The 19,164-nt window shown below is 39.6% G+C and overlaps 1 protein-coding gene across 6 annotated transcripts in view; it reads right to left on the minus strand.

Moving 5' to 3' along the window:
* Window positions 1-9,130: 9,130 nt before the first annotated feature.
* LOC115139982 (pre-B-cell leukemia transcription factor 3-like) overlaps window positions 9,131-19,164 on the minus strand; it is a 74,941-nt gene continuing 64,907 nt past the window's right edge. For 2 of the 6 annotated variants that reach the window (XM_029677930.2, XM_029677928.2), the window contains 5 exons: window positions 15,462-15,627; window positions 14,785-14,862; window positions 14,222-14,334; window positions 13,100-13,189; window positions 9,131-10,671 (listed from right to left, as the gene is read on the minus strand). In XM_029677930.2, coding sequence (XP_029533790.1) covers window positions 10,579-10,671; window positions 13,100-13,189; window positions 14,222-14,334; window positions 14,785-14,862; window positions 15,462-15,627 — 540 coding nt within the window. In that variant the 3' untranslated portion in view covers window positions 9,131-10,578. The remainder of the gene's footprint in view (window positions 10,672-13,099; window positions 13,190-14,221; window positions 14,335-14,784; window positions 14,863-15,461; window positions 15,628-19,164) is intronic. The other 4 variants (XM_029677934.2, XM_029677932.2, XM_029677935.2 and 1 more) reach the window with 2 other exon arrangements.

Here is a 19,164-nt window from a genome sequence, read left to right on the forward strand (position 1 = left end):
TGTTTTTTGAAAGTACAAATCATACTAATATATATAAAAAATATTAGATGACTTTTACTTGAGTAAATTGTCTTTTTCTGTGACTGAATAATAGTATCTTCACTCCTGTATTTCAATGATTTATTTTGTACTTTTGTACAAAATTAATCCAAATAAACTGTGTTGAGGGAACTGAGGACAGACAGAGCTGTTATCTCTTAAGTGTACTTTTGCTAATTGTATTATCTCAAGGAAAAAATAGGAACTGCAGCCAGTATCATAAAATGAAAAGAGAAAATCACAATAATAGCGCTCAACTGAGCCGCCTGCCATTAGCAAGATGAATTAGTTGGGTCCATGCTAGTGACAACAGCTACAGAGGGAAACTGATCCTGGTGCCTTGAAGACCTGAGCTCCCAGACACCACCAGGAAGCAGACACAAGGCCGGGCAGATCTCCAAGACCCAGTGGACACACACACACACACACACACACACACACACACACACACACACACACACACACACACACACACACACAGGGAAACAGTTGGCTCAGAAAAGTATACCTACATACAATGAATAATCTGAGATCTAAGATACACATTTTTGCAATTATACTTGATGGAAATTCCAGTATTACTTTTCATACAACATATAAACTTTAGTACTTTGGTAACAACGAACACAGAAAATAAAAACATACTAATTGCGAAAATTACTTTTCCCCTTTGATGTATTTTACTTTTAGCTTTTGTATTTAAAATCATCCTTTATTTTGCATGGTCATTGCCTGGAGCCTGGCTCCCCAGTGGACTCTACTCGCCATTCTATCCAGAGGCCTACATAATAAAGTGAGGACCCTTGGTCAGAGGCAGGTTACATGGCAAGCACTGCTGCACATAGGTGACATTGACTACAAATTAGGTTTAATATTGGATTCCAGGCTGGCGGCCCTTGCCCGGACTCCATTACACCAGGGAGCCAGCAGACGCATGAAGAAATTTGTATCAGATCACATACAGGAGTATTTCAAAAATACGTAGCTAGGGGGAGTGAAAGTCAGCTGAATACCATGTTTATGTGGCTAAGGAGGTTCGCTTATGCAAGACCTGAAGACTTGTGTTAGCCGGAACTGATACCTAGTCTTCACGCTTTAGTTATACCTTAATGTTTTGGCTTTGGTGAATGCCCCAATATCATTAAATTTATACACAACTAACACTTGAACAACATAAACCAATCAATGTTGTGGTGTGTGCCCAAATATTGTGGATAGAGAAGGCAATGTGTTAAAAACAACTATAATTGACCATTGAGTCAACTTAAACGTGCTGTTATCGGTTCCATTGAATTTCACATTAACACGTCTGTTTGTCATGAAAGTATTCTTGAATGGTCAGTATCTATATACTCGTCATTTTTAGTGGCCATAGGTGCTGGGATGATTGATGACATGTGAAGTATGACATCATGCCAGTGGGTTGCTTGTAAGAGCGCTGTACCAATGAGGTCACTGGTCTCCTAATGACCTCCTCAGGTTTCACAGCAGCAGCCGCCTTCTCTTCGGCCCTACTGTAGGCCTCTCCACTCCACCCTGGCAAGCTCAACGCTTGGCTAGCCTCTGAGCTCATTGTCTTTAATCAAGAGTTTGGGGTATTGAGTAGTAATTCATTTGGTATCTCCTTGCCCTTAATTGATAGCACGTTTTCTGTACACATACAGTGGTGTTGCTATGTATCTATTGATGTTGATCCTGTGGATCTTCAGTCATGATAGCATAACATCTTTCCTGCTACCTCATACTAGTGGGTATAATTTGCAGTATATATTCATGAGCTTTAACTGGTCAGGTCACGAAAAACTCATGAGCTAAAAGTATTCTTGCATTAAGTATGCTTACAAGTTCTGTAACATGGTTACTATTCCTAGAGAGGGCTACTGTACAGCCTTTACGGTGGTCGCTAAAGGTCTTGTTGCCACACAAACATCGCCTCAGCAGACTAGCCACAGCCTCACATCAGTATTTGTTCTGCTCTGAATCATAGGTGGCCCAAAGCTGTCTTGATAAATAGCTACTCCAGGCAAGCATGGAGTATGCTCTCTGACACTATAGGTCACATAACCTTGTTGTCGGGACTAAGACTAATGCAATGTGAAGTGTCAAGTTATTATACTGAAACTAGACTGTGGAACAGAACCCGAACTAGTCTGGTGATAGGAAATAGGTGAAACAAGGCAAGGTGAATGTAGAAAGGTCAGAGAACAAAGAGATAGTGAGGAGCAAATGAGAGGGTACGGCCGGGGAAGTATTACATATTAACGGTAGCCTGTTGGAGCTGGAAAGGGGCATTGGGGGTGCTTGCTAGTTGATGTGAATGATAATAGGCTGCACAGAATAATTGAACACGTGATTTGTAATAGCTACTCAATGGAGACTTGGTAGCACATGATGCTTGTAAGGAACTTGTTTGTTTATTTCAAGACTAAATAATGCAATAATAATTCAACTCTCTGTGTCTCCTGAGCAAATGCTTCAGCACCTGTCAGAGATTGTGGTACAGTGCCTATTGAGAGAGATGCTAGAAGAAAACATGCTATTATAACAAAGCCAAGTAAATTCAAAGTAATTGTCTGCAGATGGTGAAAACAAGCCACAGCTGTTAATATAGAGTGAAACATGAGCTATAAAATATAAATGTAGCAGCAAGGGATTGAGAACACACAGCACCAGACCAAAAGCAAATGACTTCCCATTACAGAATATAACCTACTGATCTGACTATGCTCTAGGTACATAGAGCATTTAAAGAGACCAATCTATGACTTGCTCATAAGGGTGGGGGGAAGGAGAGAGAAGGAGGAAGAGAAGGCGAGAGAGAAGTCTGATTTCACTGATATGCCTTTTTCTCTTTTCTCTTTTTTTTTTGGGGGGGGGGGGGGGCTTGATGTCAGTGTACTTTACCAGCACAAAGGAATCCCGTGCTTGCTGACATGCCTCTGCTGAGAGGTAAAGAGAACACCTGTCTCCTGTCACAAGCCTTCACAGGCCTGCCATTACCCAACAAGGATAAGATAAGCCACCATCAGTTTGGAAAGGAGGCTACTTGAAGCCTTGTTGCTATCCTCATATAAGAACGTACATTGTACTAGCTATGGGGAGGGAAAGATGGTGGAATGGTTTCAGTGTGCTTTGAAATGAAATTGAGAATGAACTCCAGAGATGCAAGGATAGGTGGGATCAAATGTTAATTAACTGTACTGTTTATAGCTCAAAGGCCACTTAGGACTCATGTCTTTATAGAAATCAGCACTCCAGATTAACTCAGTATAGAGAGTCCATGCCCCATAATGCTCATACTCAATAAATCAAACTAGTCTACAGCTTGAGTCGTGTGTTATATGCACGTGATGAAGCAAGTGCATTATAAAATAACCATATGCACTGAAGGCAAACTGACGTGTTTGTGTAATGAGTGTTGACTACATCCAGACAGCCTATATTTGCTGAATTCCCTACAACTATCACATGATCAAAATGCAAGAGGGCATGCTAAATACATGTCCATGCATTTCAAATAATATTATGCTGCTTCTTTCAGAAGTCTTTACCCGCTATTAAGGTTGTGCTGGTAGCCTAATGTTAGTGTAGTTTATTTGGTGACAGATGGCCATTTTAAACAGCAGAATAAGCCTACACAATGCTAACATACTCAGTCATTTACATAGATACAGAATCAAACCAAAAACAGCAATCATCTTCCATCTCCATTGCTATTTTCCTGCAGTGGAGATGTCTGTGCACATTGTTAATCAAATGTGTTGTGGAAAAGCAATGCATTTGTCTATACATCACCCACCAAGCAGGGAGAGCCAGGCAGGCCCTGTGCAGTAAAGGCCCTGTGCTGTAATGGGTGTGTGGTGCTTCAATGAAATATTAAAGGATCCTAATGAAAAATAGGAAGATTGCCTTTTGCTGCAGAATTACAAATGTGTCTATTAATTTATATTTGAAATCATACCAATTTCATCTGGTGTGAGTAGAGCCAGGCAATAAGAGCAGTTTAAATTTTAATGTATAAACATTGTTTCCCTATTGAAATGTAACATGGGTCTTTGAACAATGTACTAGCAGCAATAAATCAACAAGAGTAGAAAATTGCATGTCAAATTTGCATTTAACAGAATATGAACTCTACCTTAATAAAATCAATTACATCTTTCTTTAATTTAATTGGCGTCAGCTCAGATCTTGCAGAATGCTAATATAATTCAAGATTTCCATATTTAATGATGCATGATTTTCATGGTAAATTTTACTTGGAAAATGTTGTCTTTAATGAACCTTAGAGAAAGCTTTAGTAGGATTCTTATTTGATAAATGTAACTTCTTTATTTCTAAAGGTCTTTTGGTCATTTTTCATATTTGATTATAAAAAGCCTAATGGATCATATTTGAACAATAAAGAAATACTTAAATTGTTTTTAAAAACTTAAATGGGTCTTGTTTATTTATTAACGTTGCACACCGCATAGGGTTCCTGTATGTTAGTGATGGAAAGGTTGACTATTTTTACTGACGGATATTTTCGACTCGTTCGGTCAAAAAAACGAATCTTTCGACTAATTTCGTTCATCTGAGTCTGTAATGCCCAGAGCACACAGGACCCCCTACCGACGAACGATGAACTGACGACTCGAAAGTGTTATGATTCTACAAGCCTCTCGTTCATATGTCGTTCACTTTAGGGGGGTTATTGGAGCTTTAATTTCCGACTGAGACTTGTAAAAGTGTGCTTTAAACAATCTAAATGTATTCAGTGCTAGTTATACAAATATGATTACTTCTTGGTACATGTATTTTTCTTCTCTATGCTTCCTGCAGCGTAATCTATTTTCCTGCGCGCATTTATGACGGACAGTCAATGGTCGGAACACGTTCCTGGACTAGAGCTCCTGAGCGGGAGGAGCGTATATCAATCCTGCTGTAGGACTCATTGCGGCTAGCAGGTCAAACTAATTACTAAAATGAACAAGTCATTAAAACGAATCATGCCTCTCGAGTCAGTAAAAATAGTTGTTCAAAAATAATGAATAGTTTGCTCAGTGCACATCACTACTGTATGTGCAGAAACTCTTTCAGGGGTTTATTACATTATTGTTGAGCTATACAATATCAATACAACAGTAACACATGATCTATTCACACTTGGTTCATACTGCATGATGTAGGTATAGCTACAGTAGCCAGTTTGCCAGGTGCTAGCCTAAATTAAATAATGCCACATGAATTACAATGCTGGTCTGTTTTAAATGTGTGGTATTTAATCCATCATTTACAGTTGAAACTGAGCTTTCATAGCGAATATATTTTTTGGTGTATACCATGCTCTTAACTAGTGTTACCTGGAGTAAATGTCCGAGCCCACATAATAAAAACATTGCCATCAAAATCCCTCTGTTTAAACTAGAAACTATCTGAGACTCACGAATGTGTTCTACGTTTATTCACCCGCCTCGTGACCGGCCTCGTGACGCCGGCGTTCCAATTTCGAGCAGGTCTTCTCACAAAAACGTCTGTCAAATCCGAACAGTTTGAGCCATAGACTATGACCCAACAATTGAAAAATGGGACTCTCTGTCTGAAGACAACCCGGTACAGACCGGTAGAACATGAATTAAAATTAATAGGATTTTTTTGGGAAGCAGTGTTACACATGTAACTTTAAAAAAATATATTGTAATGATTTCCTATATGTATCAGATGCATCTCAGACACCTAAAACCATACTTCCTTTAGATTTATTTTTGGATTAATGTGTTATTCAATGCGTTTCTACGAGCTAATATCACTCAGGCCTAATAGCACTAAGGCCTAATTCGGTGTTTCATCAAATACACAATGCATTCAGAAAGAATTCAGACCCCTTGACTTTTCCCACATTTTGTTACATCACACCCTCATTCTAAAATGGATTAAACCATTTCTCTCATCAATCTACACACAATACCCCACAATGACAAAGCAAAAAAAGGTTTTTAGGCATGTTTGTAAATTATTATAATATTTTTTTACTTGAAATATCACATTTGCATAAGTATTCAGAACCTTTACTCAGTATTTTGTTGACGCACCTTTGGGTATGACGCTACAAGCTTGGAACACCTGTATTGGGGGAGTTTTTCCCATTCTTCTCAGCAGATCCTTTCAAGCTTGGATGGGGAGCGTCGCTGCACAGCTATTTTCAGGTCTCTCCGAAGATGTTCGATCAGGTTCTGGCTGGGCCACTTAAGGACATTCAGAGACTTGTCCCAAAGTCACCCCTGCGTTGTCTTGACTGTGGAAGGTGAAACTTCGCCCCAGTCTCTGGAGCAGGTTTTCATCAAGGATCTCTCTGTACTTTGCTCCATTCATCTTTCCCTCGATCCTGACTTGTCTGCCAGTCCCTGCCACTGAAAAACATCCCCACAGCATGATTCTGCCACCACCATGCTTCACAGTAGGGATGGTATTGGCCTGGTAATGAGTGGTGCCTGGTTTCCTCCAGGCGTGACGCTTTGCATTCAGTTTAATCTTTTTTTTTTATCAGACCAGAGAATCTTGTTTCTCATGGTCTGAGAGTCTTTAGGTGCCTTTTGGCAAACTCCAAGCGGGCTGTCATTTGCCTATTACTGAGAAATTGGTGGATTGGTGGAGTGCTGCAGAGATGATTGTCCTTCTCTCCAGAGGAACTCTGGAGCTCTGTCAGAGTGACCATCGGGTTCTTGGTCACCTTCTTGACCAAGGCCCTTCTCCCACGATTGCTAGGAAGAGTCTTTGTGGTTCCAAACTCCTTCCATTTAAGAATGAAGGAGGCCACTGTGTTCTTGGGGACCTTCAAAGCTGCAGAAATGTTTTGGTACCCTTCCACAGATCTGTGCCTCGACACATTGCTGTCTCGGAGCTCTATGGATAATTCCTTTGACCTCATGGCTTGGGTTTTGCTCTGACATACACTGTCAACTGTGGGACCTTATATAGACAGGTGTTTGCCTTTCCAAATCATGTCCAATCAATTAAATTTAGCGCAGGTGGACTCCAATCAAGATGTAGAAACATCTCAAGGACGATCAATGGCAACAGGATGCACCTGAACATTATTTGGAGTCTCATAGCAAAGAGTGTAATACTTATGTAAACAAGGTATTTCTGTTTTTTATTTTGCCCTTACATAGCTGCATGCTTCCCTTTTCAGTCGCAGTAAATGCACAGTCCCTTTCCAAGGAGTCTGCTACGAAAATGGGAATAAATGGATGTCAATTTCCATTTTAAATTGGTAACCAATGACCCATTGAGACAGCCTTTCTACCACAGACAGACAGAATAACTGGAATTAGAACAGCCTGACATTTCAGTTAATTGCACCAAGCATGCCACCTTCGCAATAACCTCCAAACCAGGTTCAATTAAGTCTTCACCTTCCAGCCACAGTTTCAAATGAGAGCAAAGACCACTTAAACAGTGCTATGAAACAGGAGAGGCATGATAGATTGTAGCAGTCTTTTGAAACAAGTTCCTATTGGAAAGTCACATTGGGTAATTATATTTTGTACACTGAGTTCTGTCTCTGATCAATTTTATTTTTCAATTAGACATATTTCCTCATCTTTACTCTAATCTTCATAATTGGCAGGCTCTTCAATACTCAGCTCTTTGCATCTAAATGCATTTCCATGCAGACATCCATGAGAAGCTTACTTCACTGTCCAATGATTTTTACATGTTGTTTGTTTAGGATAATCCAGGATTTGGATTAATCACAAATCTGCAAACATCACAATTAATTTAGTTGCCTTTGTCAGAGGACTCACGCAACAAATATAACTATTAATATGATCTCGTCAGATGTCCGTCTTGTCATTTTTCACGTAATTTTTATAGGCAAGTCAGTAAAAACATCCTAAAGATTTATTCCATACATCGTTTGACTTGTTTCTACGACCTGTAACGGAACTTTTCAAGTTTTTGTCTGGACGAAGTGCCTGCGCGTCGATGGATTACTGGGCTGAACACGCTAACAACAAATGGCTATTTGGACATAAATTATGGACTTTATGGAACAAATCAGTCATTTATTGTCGAACTGGGATTCCTGAGAGTGCCTTCTGATGAAGATCATCAAAGGTAAGTTAATAACTTGTTTCTAACTTCTGTTGACTCCAAAATGGCGGATATTCCTCTGGCTGTTTTGGGTTCTGAGCGCCGTTCTCAGATTATGCTTTTTCCGTAAAGTTTTCTTGAAATCTGACACAGCGGTTGCATTAAGGAGAAGTCTATCTTTAATTCCGTAGATTAACAAAATGTTTATCTTTCATTTGCTGTATTGGACTTGTTAATGTGTGAAAGTTACATATTTCAAAAATATATTTTTGAATTTAGCACGCTGCCTTTTCAGCGGAATGTTGTGGAGGGGTTCCGCTAGCGGAACGCCTGCCCGAGAAAGGTTAAGAACACATTCTTACTTACAATAATAATTGTGAATTACAAGTCCTATTGGACTCCCAATCACGTCCGTATGTGATACAGCCTGGAATTGAACCAGGGTCTGTAGTGACATCTCTAGCACTGAGATGAAGTGCCTTAGACCGCTGCACCACTTGGGAGCCCATGTAATGGTATCTTGCAAGCTGTTCCTCGTATTTATATCAAAGCAAATGCCTGAAATGGGCCCTGAAGTCTTATAGCCTTGTCTGGCCCTGTGGATAAACCATGCTTTATTTAAGGGTTGATAGTTTGATATTTAGCATGCCACAACAGAATGAATTACCTAGATTGGTCATACTTTATGCAATGTATCAACCCTTTATGCATTGTAGGGGTCTTATGAGCCATATATAGATAGATTGTTAGTAGTAATGTACAAATTAATAATAAGAACACATTTCCATTTTTAAAGCAAAACGTTTATTCATGTTTGAAATTACACAGAACTACCACAAGGAAGACTTTTCAGTCCAGGGTGTAGTCGGGTTAGAAAGAAACACTAAACATTTTTAATACGTTAGAATCACTGCCACAAATCATTTTCCATGACTTTATCAGTTTCAGAATCACATACAATACAAAAAAGAGAAAGAAAGTTTGAACCCTGTCAAACAGAGTTTGTCAGTTCTGAAAACTGAAACCTCTATGTATTACAGTTTTTATAATGATTTTTTGTGTGAATTAGTAACAAGATGAGCAACATTCAAAATGTTCTTCAGTATTTACAACAGTTTTACTGTTTGGTGTTAATTTATGACCAACATTCTCCTAGCCCCTCCCTCAAAATCCACCAATTAACAATTTTGCACCTCTCCCTCTTATTTTTAAAAATGACTTTTTTTCTCTCATTATTCTTAGTATTAATATTATTGTTGTTAACATCATACATTTTCTTGTTTTTGTCTTTTTGAAGTTTCAATAAAGCAACATTCTTTTTTTAAGATTAAAATATACATTAGATTACATGAACAAAAACAAAGAGTTTATTACAAGATGTAATCAAAACCACTAAATAAAAATGTTAAATAAAAAGACAAAAACTATGGTGGTGATATTGTTTAGAGGTAGTAAGTGAGCACTCTAAGCTATAGAAATGTTGAAAATCTATTGGTTTCTATGAGTTTGAATGAGGTAATAAAGCTGTGTATTGATTGGTGGGATGTATAAATACTCTTAAGCTATATTATATACAACATATTTTGTGTGACTGGTATCTTGTCACATGCCAAAAGGAAGTGCTATAACTGGTTGGATTTACTGTTAGACCCATGACTATTTCAACCAATAGCTCAAAATAACATTTGAATATCACATGACTTTCACCTCACACAGAATGTTAACCTATATAAAGTTGTCATTTTCTATGCTTGAAGATTTTGTCCCAAAATACAGTGTTATCCCATTAGTCTTGTCAATGAAAGGACTGCATGTCAACGAAAGGACTGCATGTCAACCTGGTGGTTGTAAGGCAAAACTAATACTGAAAGCAACTCTTCCAAGTTGCCAGTGAGTTTACAACAGTAGCATTTCATATTTGCTGCACTCCTTGCGTTCAGTGATGGAACTGCTACTTTGTTAGTCAATATACAGTAGGTAAGATACCAAGGGAATTAGCTGATCTAAAACAAAACACAAATGATATATATTGCATTTCAAAACCAAAACATTTTAGAATGCATATGACAACACCAAATGCCATCCACTTAGGAAGAAATTCAGCTTGGGGAACATAACTTCTTAAATCAATTGTCAATTGAAATGAATGTTGCGCAATAAACATCTGGGCCTTGTTTGATTGGTACATGTATGTGCTTACCCCTTCAAATGACAGACATAAAATAGAGAAATGGTGAAATATAATCATGAGACTGATGGAGTTTGAGCGAAGACTTCACTGAACTACCAAGAAAACATCAGGTGTCCATATTGTAGAACATCATTGTGAGGGGGGTTGAGGACTCTGGTAGATGTAGCAGACAATTAGTTCTGAAAAAAAGTTTTGTTTATCCTCTCTGGTTGGTCAGTCAGTGAAAGTTCACGCTCTACAGCTTGGGGATCAGATGCATCGATAACAGATCAATTCGAGGTATCAGAGTGCACACTTCCAGGTCCTTCTGTCGGGGAGATTACAGAAGATGGAGTCATTGCATCGTGCCATCCCCCATTAGCCTAGGAAGGAAGCAGAAGAGAAGGGATCAAAACGAAATACTACAAATGAAAGAAGTCCATGTTAACAACATAATGCTTCGTAAGGAACCTATATTTGTAATCAAGACCAGTTACCAGTTAACCAAAATGTTTTCATGTGAGGGAGAATAAGATGACTCTGTACAATAAAATATATTTAGTAATACAGATAACCAAAATACAGGTAAAAGAGTCATTCTTATTGTGTAGAGTTTGTTTGTGTCCATATGCTCATTTACTAATTAATAAATAAAAAGAGGTATCTCCTTTGATATACAGTAGTATGCAGTACAACTGGAAAGCCAATGGCCATTCTCTGCATTATACTAGCATCAGCCATGAGACTCCTAGAAACAAATGTGCCTTATGCCTCAGCCAATGGGAGCGATCCCTGAAATCAATGTCTAATCAGATTTCAGCAGTGGCAGACAGCTTGTCGCTACATATTCTTATGTCAGTCAGGAAGAAGGAGGGCTGGGGGTGGGTGAGGTGGGGAATGCTGAGTGGAAGTGACGGGGCAGGGCCTTTCCCAGAGAGCCAGTCTGAGCCAGCCTGACTCCGATTGGCTCGCGGCAGGGACTAGCCTTTGCTGGATCCCCTTCGTCACCATCAACAAAACAAAAGGTTAGCGTATGCTAATTAATCTATGATGCACTTCATTATCAAAACAATCCGTCTGCATTACTGTACATTGGGGGCTCTAGCACTCGTTGTTCATTGGTGGAATTAGTATTTTGATGATTTAGATCGCCTGGAATAGGTCAATAAATAGCTTTATCTGGTCTGCTTTGTCACAATGTCGGTACTGCATTGAAACAAGAGTATTGCTGTATGAGAAGGCCTCTCCATCTCTTTAAATGAATTATCCAAAGCATGTTTTTGTTGTTTTCTGGGTGTTTCTCCTCTTTTCACGTGCTATTATTGGATGTGTTGACTTGTCAGTAATGTTGTATTTCAGAGAGTATGTTTGTGTGGTGATTAATTGAGCTCTGGCCTAAACAGTGAAGGAAAGTGAGAGAGTGAGAAACACTTCAGTTGAGCCTGCTAGAGGTTGACACTTCATCTAAAGGCCTGCGGGCTAAAAGGTGTTCAACAAAACCAAAATGACACCAAACGCTGTCCGAGAACACTAACGACGGCCTGTGTTATCGTGTGTGTGCTTGCTTACATGGTAAATGCCCCCAATTCTTTTTATTTTAAAGATAACAGTGTGATATTTTAATATACTTCCAAATATGTATCCCACTTTGTGAATGTCAAGTGATTGTCAAGTATGGAAAATGAAACATCTAAGCGGTTAATTGACAAAGGTTGGCAATGTCGAAAGTATTAGGTTCACCTCTTTGCAATACTGAAAATGTATAACTTTTATATGACTATCAGAATGTACATATTAGCTCATGATATTAAAATGCCTCTCAATAACAATAGCTGTCATGTTGGGAAGCTGAAAATAACCAATCCTTCACATCACTACTGTCCCAACCATGGCAACATGAAGACAACAAATGGTCATAGTTTCTCTCTGACATTGCAAAGGGAAATATGTCAGTAACCATTTCTCTCTCTCCCTCTGCCTCTATCCTTTCTCATCAAACAAATTAATCTTTACTCTGATGGCTTCAGATTATGCACTGTGTTATAAAAAAGAACCATATCAGCCCTCATCAACGAAGATGGAATTCACGTCTGGAAAAGGCTGCAGGCGATCTCACTTTCATATTTTATCATGGTGATAAGGATATGGCAAAGTCTCTGAAGCATTTCAAAACAGCTGAACTAAACATAGAATACAACTAAAAGCCTACTTATGTCATTTTGCTTTCAGTCACATAAGGTATTACAAGATGTTTATAAAATCAAAAACGGGGGGGATTTTAAATCCAATGTGTTTTTATTCCACCTGCACTATGATCTAGGCGTGTTTCATTAAACTCTGCTTTTATCCCCCTGCAATGAAAATGTGCCAACTTTCCTACAATCTCTAATCTCCAGTGTCATGTTTGCTCTATCCTTTAAGAAGCTCAATCACTTGCTGCGTTGCTGCGGCAGTGCGGAATGGAGTTTCTCACTTCCTGGCTCCCAGCTGCTACTATGTATTCTCCTGACATCCTAGATTTCCATTCAACCTTTCAAGTAACATTCAAAACTTTTTTCTAAGAAAAGTAAATGTATAACGAGTCAAGAAATAAAATCAATTAGTGCAATTCATTTGCCTAAGATGGCACTTTAATCAGACAGTTGGCAGCAACACGGGGTGTTCTCCGTCTAAGCTACACACTACTACCATTATGTGTATAATGTTTACAGTAGAATGGATCCAGTTTGGACAAGGTCTGCTCAAGGTAATGAAAAATAACCACTGTCTCCAGAATGGTGCCTACAGGAAGAGGATACCGAGATCACTTACATTCAAGCCATTTGGGCTGTACATAGTGTTCCCCCCCAGAGCTTCACTGTATCCTGCCGTCTGACTGATAACATGGCGCAGGGTATCCACCTGTGGGGAGAGAGAGGGTGGGCATGGCTGTCAACTCACTGTGGAATGGGTTTTTTACATTAACACACATGCTCAATGCCACATTTCAAAACATACAGGACTTACTCCATGTGGAAAGGGACTATGAGACACAGACAACACATTATGGTGGGTGTTTGCATTATCCAATGTATGTGGAGTATATCCACTGTCATCTAAATGACTACTCTACCTATTGCTATGTCGAAAGTTATCGTGGAAGATGTCTCAATTCTAACGTTGAGACATACCATTGGGAAAAGCACGGCCACACTATACACATAAAGTATTCAAACGTACAACAATGTGTTTTGTAAACAAAGCTATATGCACAAACAAATAGAGGGGAGGAATACATCCGAATGGACATAATGACGAGGACATGTTTGCTGTAACATATGGACAATACAGTTGTATTGTACGGACATGATTCATATGTTCTTTAAAGTGTTAAAGCCACACGTCTCTAGTTCTAAGGGGTTCATCTGACATGCGTATGATTATGCTCCTCTATGTGTCTCTGAACCTGAAGAAATAACATAATGGATGACAACAACAATATGTAACACAACCAAAATGAGACAAAGACAGGAAAAGATACAAGAGAGGAATGTAGGGGACCATAAAACCCAACACCAACCCAAGAGCTCAAGTCAAAGCCAAATGCATTCACAAAATGGAAACGTCAATCAAGTCTGTTACAGAGATGAAATAAATCCATTTTCTGGAGGCTTTTATAAATAATTGTTGATAGCAATGGGGTGGGATATTTTTAGGTAGGCCAGAATATTCCATCCAAAGCGAATTAGAGTCAGTAAAAAAGAAAATGGAGCTCACAGTGTGGCTCACTTTTGCAGTGGAGACCTGACTGTGGGAATTTGAGCTGGCCCAATGTGGGCAGCATATCTTAGTTACTGTACTTCAGACTGCACTGTGGATGGCTCAGCACACAGGCAAAACTGGGACGGCTCTGTGCATTTGCACACAGGACCTGTCCCTGTTTTTGGCTCCTACCTGTGACTGCACATTGACTCCGACTTGTGCCCCTTGGTAAGAATCCCCATTCAGAGACTGCATGCTCAAGAACATGTCCCCAGAGTTTGGGAGGTTAAAAGAACCTGAAGAACCTGGAAAGGGAAGATGTAAGTAGCTGAATAACTATATAGAGGGCTACGAGGGAAGAGTACATACTAACTAAACACACACAAGCGCACAGAGAGACACAAACGCAGACACAATCTACTGTACATAGGAACACAACGCCCACTACTACACTCAGTTACTAGATTCCCAGAAAGTAAGCAACTACAAAAGGAAAGGACGCAAAGCAAGGAAATACAAGATAGAGGAGAGGATTATGGTCATGTCAGAACTCTGAGAGGCTATACAGATTTTCCCCAAAAAGGAGGCAAAACAAACTGAATGAAAATCACATGACACAAACAGAGATTCAATATGTGGCTGGTGGCTTTAAGCTCCAAATTTGTTCCACATCCCTTAATCCTTATCTACTGTTAGTGGGGAAATATCATATACCAATGACAAGGACAATAAGAAGCTTATGAAAAGAGCAGTACCAGTAAACATGTTGGTTAAAAGAGTGTTTTTGCTCTCTGCAGAGTCCAGCTGAAATTCTTCATCTTTCATCTGGAATCCTGGGTGCAAGAAAAAGGGGACCACTTCAAATAGCTATCGCTTACCAGATCACATCCCCTTGTCAGGTCAGCCAAGTCCAAAATCACAGTCATTCTCCTGGACTATACATTGTGTTGGATGTCTTTGTATTGTCATTTGTGAGTCCTATTCATTAATAATTGTGTGCATTGTTGTTGTTATTTCACATTGGTAACCTATACAGTCTACTCTAACTGCTCCCAGCTATTATTTTCAATCTCTCTTAGAATAAAATGCACTACCATACAGTGGAGCTACAGTTTGACAAATTAGAGGGGGGGCTGAGGAAAAGTCAAGGGAAAACAAAACCTCAGTGACATCATTTTGAATTGTCTTTTTGCCAGAAATACATCTGTTCTCGGTTCACAAACCAAGAACGCACTCTTTATGCATGAGTTTGCTTGTCTTATTTGGCATCGACTGTCTCAAAGACAGGAGACTCTGGGATCCCCAGGCTGGGAGCAGTGCCTGTCACTCCTGCCTGTGTGAATGGTGCGTGAGTGGGGGTGAGGCATGGGGGGGCTGGGGGCTGAGGGCTGGGGGTGGATGGCAGAGTTAGGGCCTGCACAGGGGTGCCTACCGGAGTTGGGTGTGGTAGGGGAGTTGGTCTGGCTGTTCTGCACTGCAGCGGCCACTGCATGCGCTGCTGTTACTGCAGTCTTAGCAGCGTACAGGTTAGCTTCTTCCTGGAACTTGCCTATGTTCTTCTTGTACCGGATTCTCTTGTTGCCGAACCAGTTGGATACCTGGGGAGAGAGCAGAGGGAGAGCCGAGGTGTCAGACGTCAAGCAGCCAAGGCACTGTGCACTGAGCAGTGTGATTGTTTCAAGACGTTTGGGTCCATCAAGTACCCAATTCCCAGCCCCTGCAGTAATGTCCACTGGGTATGCAGGCTAATTAAGCAATAATCAGGAATCACTTGTGCGTTTTCATAAAAGTGAGCATGACATGCTCTCTGTTTGTCTCTTGACAAAACCAACACACCAGGGGTTGCTCGTCTCCCACAACACAAACTGAAAAGTTCTCCTGACTGTATTACATTGCCAGGCCTATTGCTAAGGAAACAAGTTCTGCCATTACACTCAAAGAAATGTATAGACTTGTTTGCTTCTGCATTGGTGGTAGAACTTTCTTGTGTTTTTAACAGATATACAGTTTAATATTAATGAAGGATATTGCGTACTACACCAGTGGAGAGCATCAAACCCATGGCTGGCCACTGCACATTCTGTCAGCCGGGCTGCATAACACAGGACACAGGCATTGTGGTACTATGGTGAGGTCAAAGAGTAACAGTGAGTCCTAAAGTGCCTTCACAAACTATTCACACCCCTTGACTTTTCCCACATTTTGTTGTGTTACAGCCTGAATGTTAAATGGATTAAATTGAGATTGTGTCCCTGGCCTACACACAATAGCCCATAATGTCAAAGTGGTATTATGTTTTTAGAAATGTTTGCAAATTAAGAAAAATTGAAAAGATGAAATAGGTTGAATACTTATTGACTCAAGATATTTGTTATGGCAAGCCTCAAGTTCAGGTGTGAAAATGTGCTTAAGAAGTCACGTAATAAGTAGCAATAATAGTGGTTAACATGGTTTTCAATTACTATCTCATCTCTGTACAACACACATACCCTTATCTGTAAGGTCCCTTAGTCGAGCAGTGTTTTTTAAACACAGATTTAACCACAAAGACCAGGGAGGTTTTCCAATACCTCGCAAAAATCTGACTTTGAATATCCCTTTGAGCATGGTGAAGTTATTAATTACACTGCGGATGGTGCGTCATTACTTTCCTAACTCAGTTGCCAGCGAGGAAGGAAACCACTCAGGGATTTCACCAGGAGGTCAATGGTGACTTTAAAACAGTTACAGAGTTTATTGGCTGTGATAGGAAAAAACTGAGGATGGATCAACAAATATTGTAGTTACTCCACAATACTAACCTAAATGACAGAGTGAAAAGAAGGAAGCCTTTACCGAATAAAAACTATTCTAAAACATGCATCCTGTTTGCAATAAGGCACTAAAGTAAAACTGCAAAAAATGTGGCAATTTATGTCCTGAATGCAAAGCATTATGTTTGTGGCAAATCCAACACAACACATCACTGAGTACCACTCCATATTTTCAAGCATGGTGGTGGCTGCATCATGTTATGGATATGTTTGTCATCGGCAAAGACTAGGGAGTTTCTTAGGATAAAAAGAAACGGAATGGAGCTAAGCACAGGCAAAGTCTTAGAGGAAAACATGGTTCAGTTTGCTTTCCAACTGACACTGGGAGACAAATTCACCTTTCAGCAGGACAATAACCAAAAACACAAAGCCAAATATACACTGGAGTTGCTTATCAAGATGACATTGAATGTTTCTGAGTGGCCTAGTTACAGTTTTGATTTAAATCGGCTTGAAAATCTATGGCAAGACTTGAAAATGGCTGTCTAGTAATTATCAACAACCAACTTGACAGAGCTTGAAAAAATAATAATGTGCAAATAGTGTACAATCCAGGTGTGCAAAGCTCTTAGACTTACCCAGAAAGACTCACAGCTGTAAGCGCTGCCAAAGGTGATTCGAACATGTATTGACTCAGGGGTGTTAATACTTATGTAAATGAGATACAGTATGTCTGTATTTCATTTTCAGTAAGTGAGAAAACATTTCTAAAAACATGTTTTCACTTTGTCATTATGAGGTATGATGTTGTAGATGGGTGAGACCGTGTTATGAATTCAGGCTGTAACACAACAAAATGTGAAATAAGTCAAGGGGTTTATGAGGAACTGTTGCGTCCATATGAAATACAATCTCAGGACAATGTCTGCTGTGTCTCTTCAAATTGAAACCTGAAACCTCACTTTAACAATACTAGTAAATGCTAACATTAAAAACAGTATAGGGTCCAGCTTCTATATTTCTAAACTGCAGTTTCTATATTTACATTTCTACATTTCAATATTTATATTATATTACTATGACTACTACTTCAATATTACCGCACTGTGAGAGAAATAAAACTGTCTCTCATAGTAGAAAGAAAGATTGACATTTTCTTTGCATGGGGTAAAACCAGTGTGTGAATGCTGGCTCTGCAATAATAGTGGAATAATAATGAGATTAGGTTTGTGTTTTAATAGTCCTATAAATTAGAGTGGCCTGTCGCCGTGCTATGGCTCCCCTCTCAGCTCCTGCAGCCTTCTGCCGGACCAGCCAAAGAGCAGCTGCCCCTAATGAAGCTTTATTTAATTTCCACCCCTGCGCTTACTTTTTAATATCTCCAGCAGCCCGCCAATACTGCAGCAAGCGCAAACTGACTGGATTTGCATGACATCAGATCATTTCTATCCTGCATGTCTCTGTGCTTCTAAATCTTTAATATCTAGGCAATTAAAATTAATGACCATTCAGGCGAAGCCACTGTTGGCATGGTTTCCTTGACATCAATTGTTTGATGGGTTTACCTAGAGGTTAAACTAACAAGCAAGGTTTAATTGGATGCAATGAAAGCCCTAGCCATCATCCTTTTTACTTAACCTGCTTACAGTGGTTTTTAAGGGCAGACAGGATGCAGGCAGTCTCACCCTTTGAGCCAGATCACCAACAGCATTTGCAGACCATAGAAAACCTCTCTCTGAGTGGTATCATTACTGGGATATTACTATATATATTTAACAGGAAACAAAAACACATTACCCTGCTTTGAGAAATCACTTTAAGGCAAATGCAATGACATTGTTATATTTTCGTAAATGCAGAACTAAATTAAGTATACAATTATCATTATTACAGTTAATTAAAATAAATGCATTTCATAACAGTAATGATTCTGCGGTATAGTACAGGGGCTAACATTTAAGAGAGAAAAAAACAAAGCATAGGTAAAAACAAGCATCCAGCCAGCTCTCTAAAGCCTCTGGCCTGTTTCATCTAATAGTAAAGGCCAAACTGAGCTGCTTGTCTGTGTGTGCTTCTGGGTAATGGCTGGAGCTGCCTTTAATCCATCCTTTATGAAAACACATGGTGGACCAAGACTGATGCCGTACACCCGTCTGCTTCAATGGCATCTATGGGCCTCACAGCGCATCATAAAAAAGTCACTTATCAGCAGCGTTGTGTTAACACAAGGGCCACAACATAATGAAAACTACCGAGCCCACCATAGCCAGACACTTTATGCAGCCCATCTACATGGCATTATAGTGCATAATAAACACAATGATTATGACACTGAGCTTGGATTAGCAATATATGAGAGGCCTTTGAACATTTTTATACCGG

This window comes from Oncorhynchus nerka, linkage group LG13 (assembly GCF_034236695.1).
Source record: "Oncorhynchus nerka isolate Pitt River linkage group LG13, Oner_Uvic_2.0, whole genome shotgun sequence".
Lineage (NCBI taxonomy): Eukaryota > Metazoa > Chordata > Actinopteri > Salmoniformes > Salmonidae > Oncorhynchus > Oncorhynchus nerka.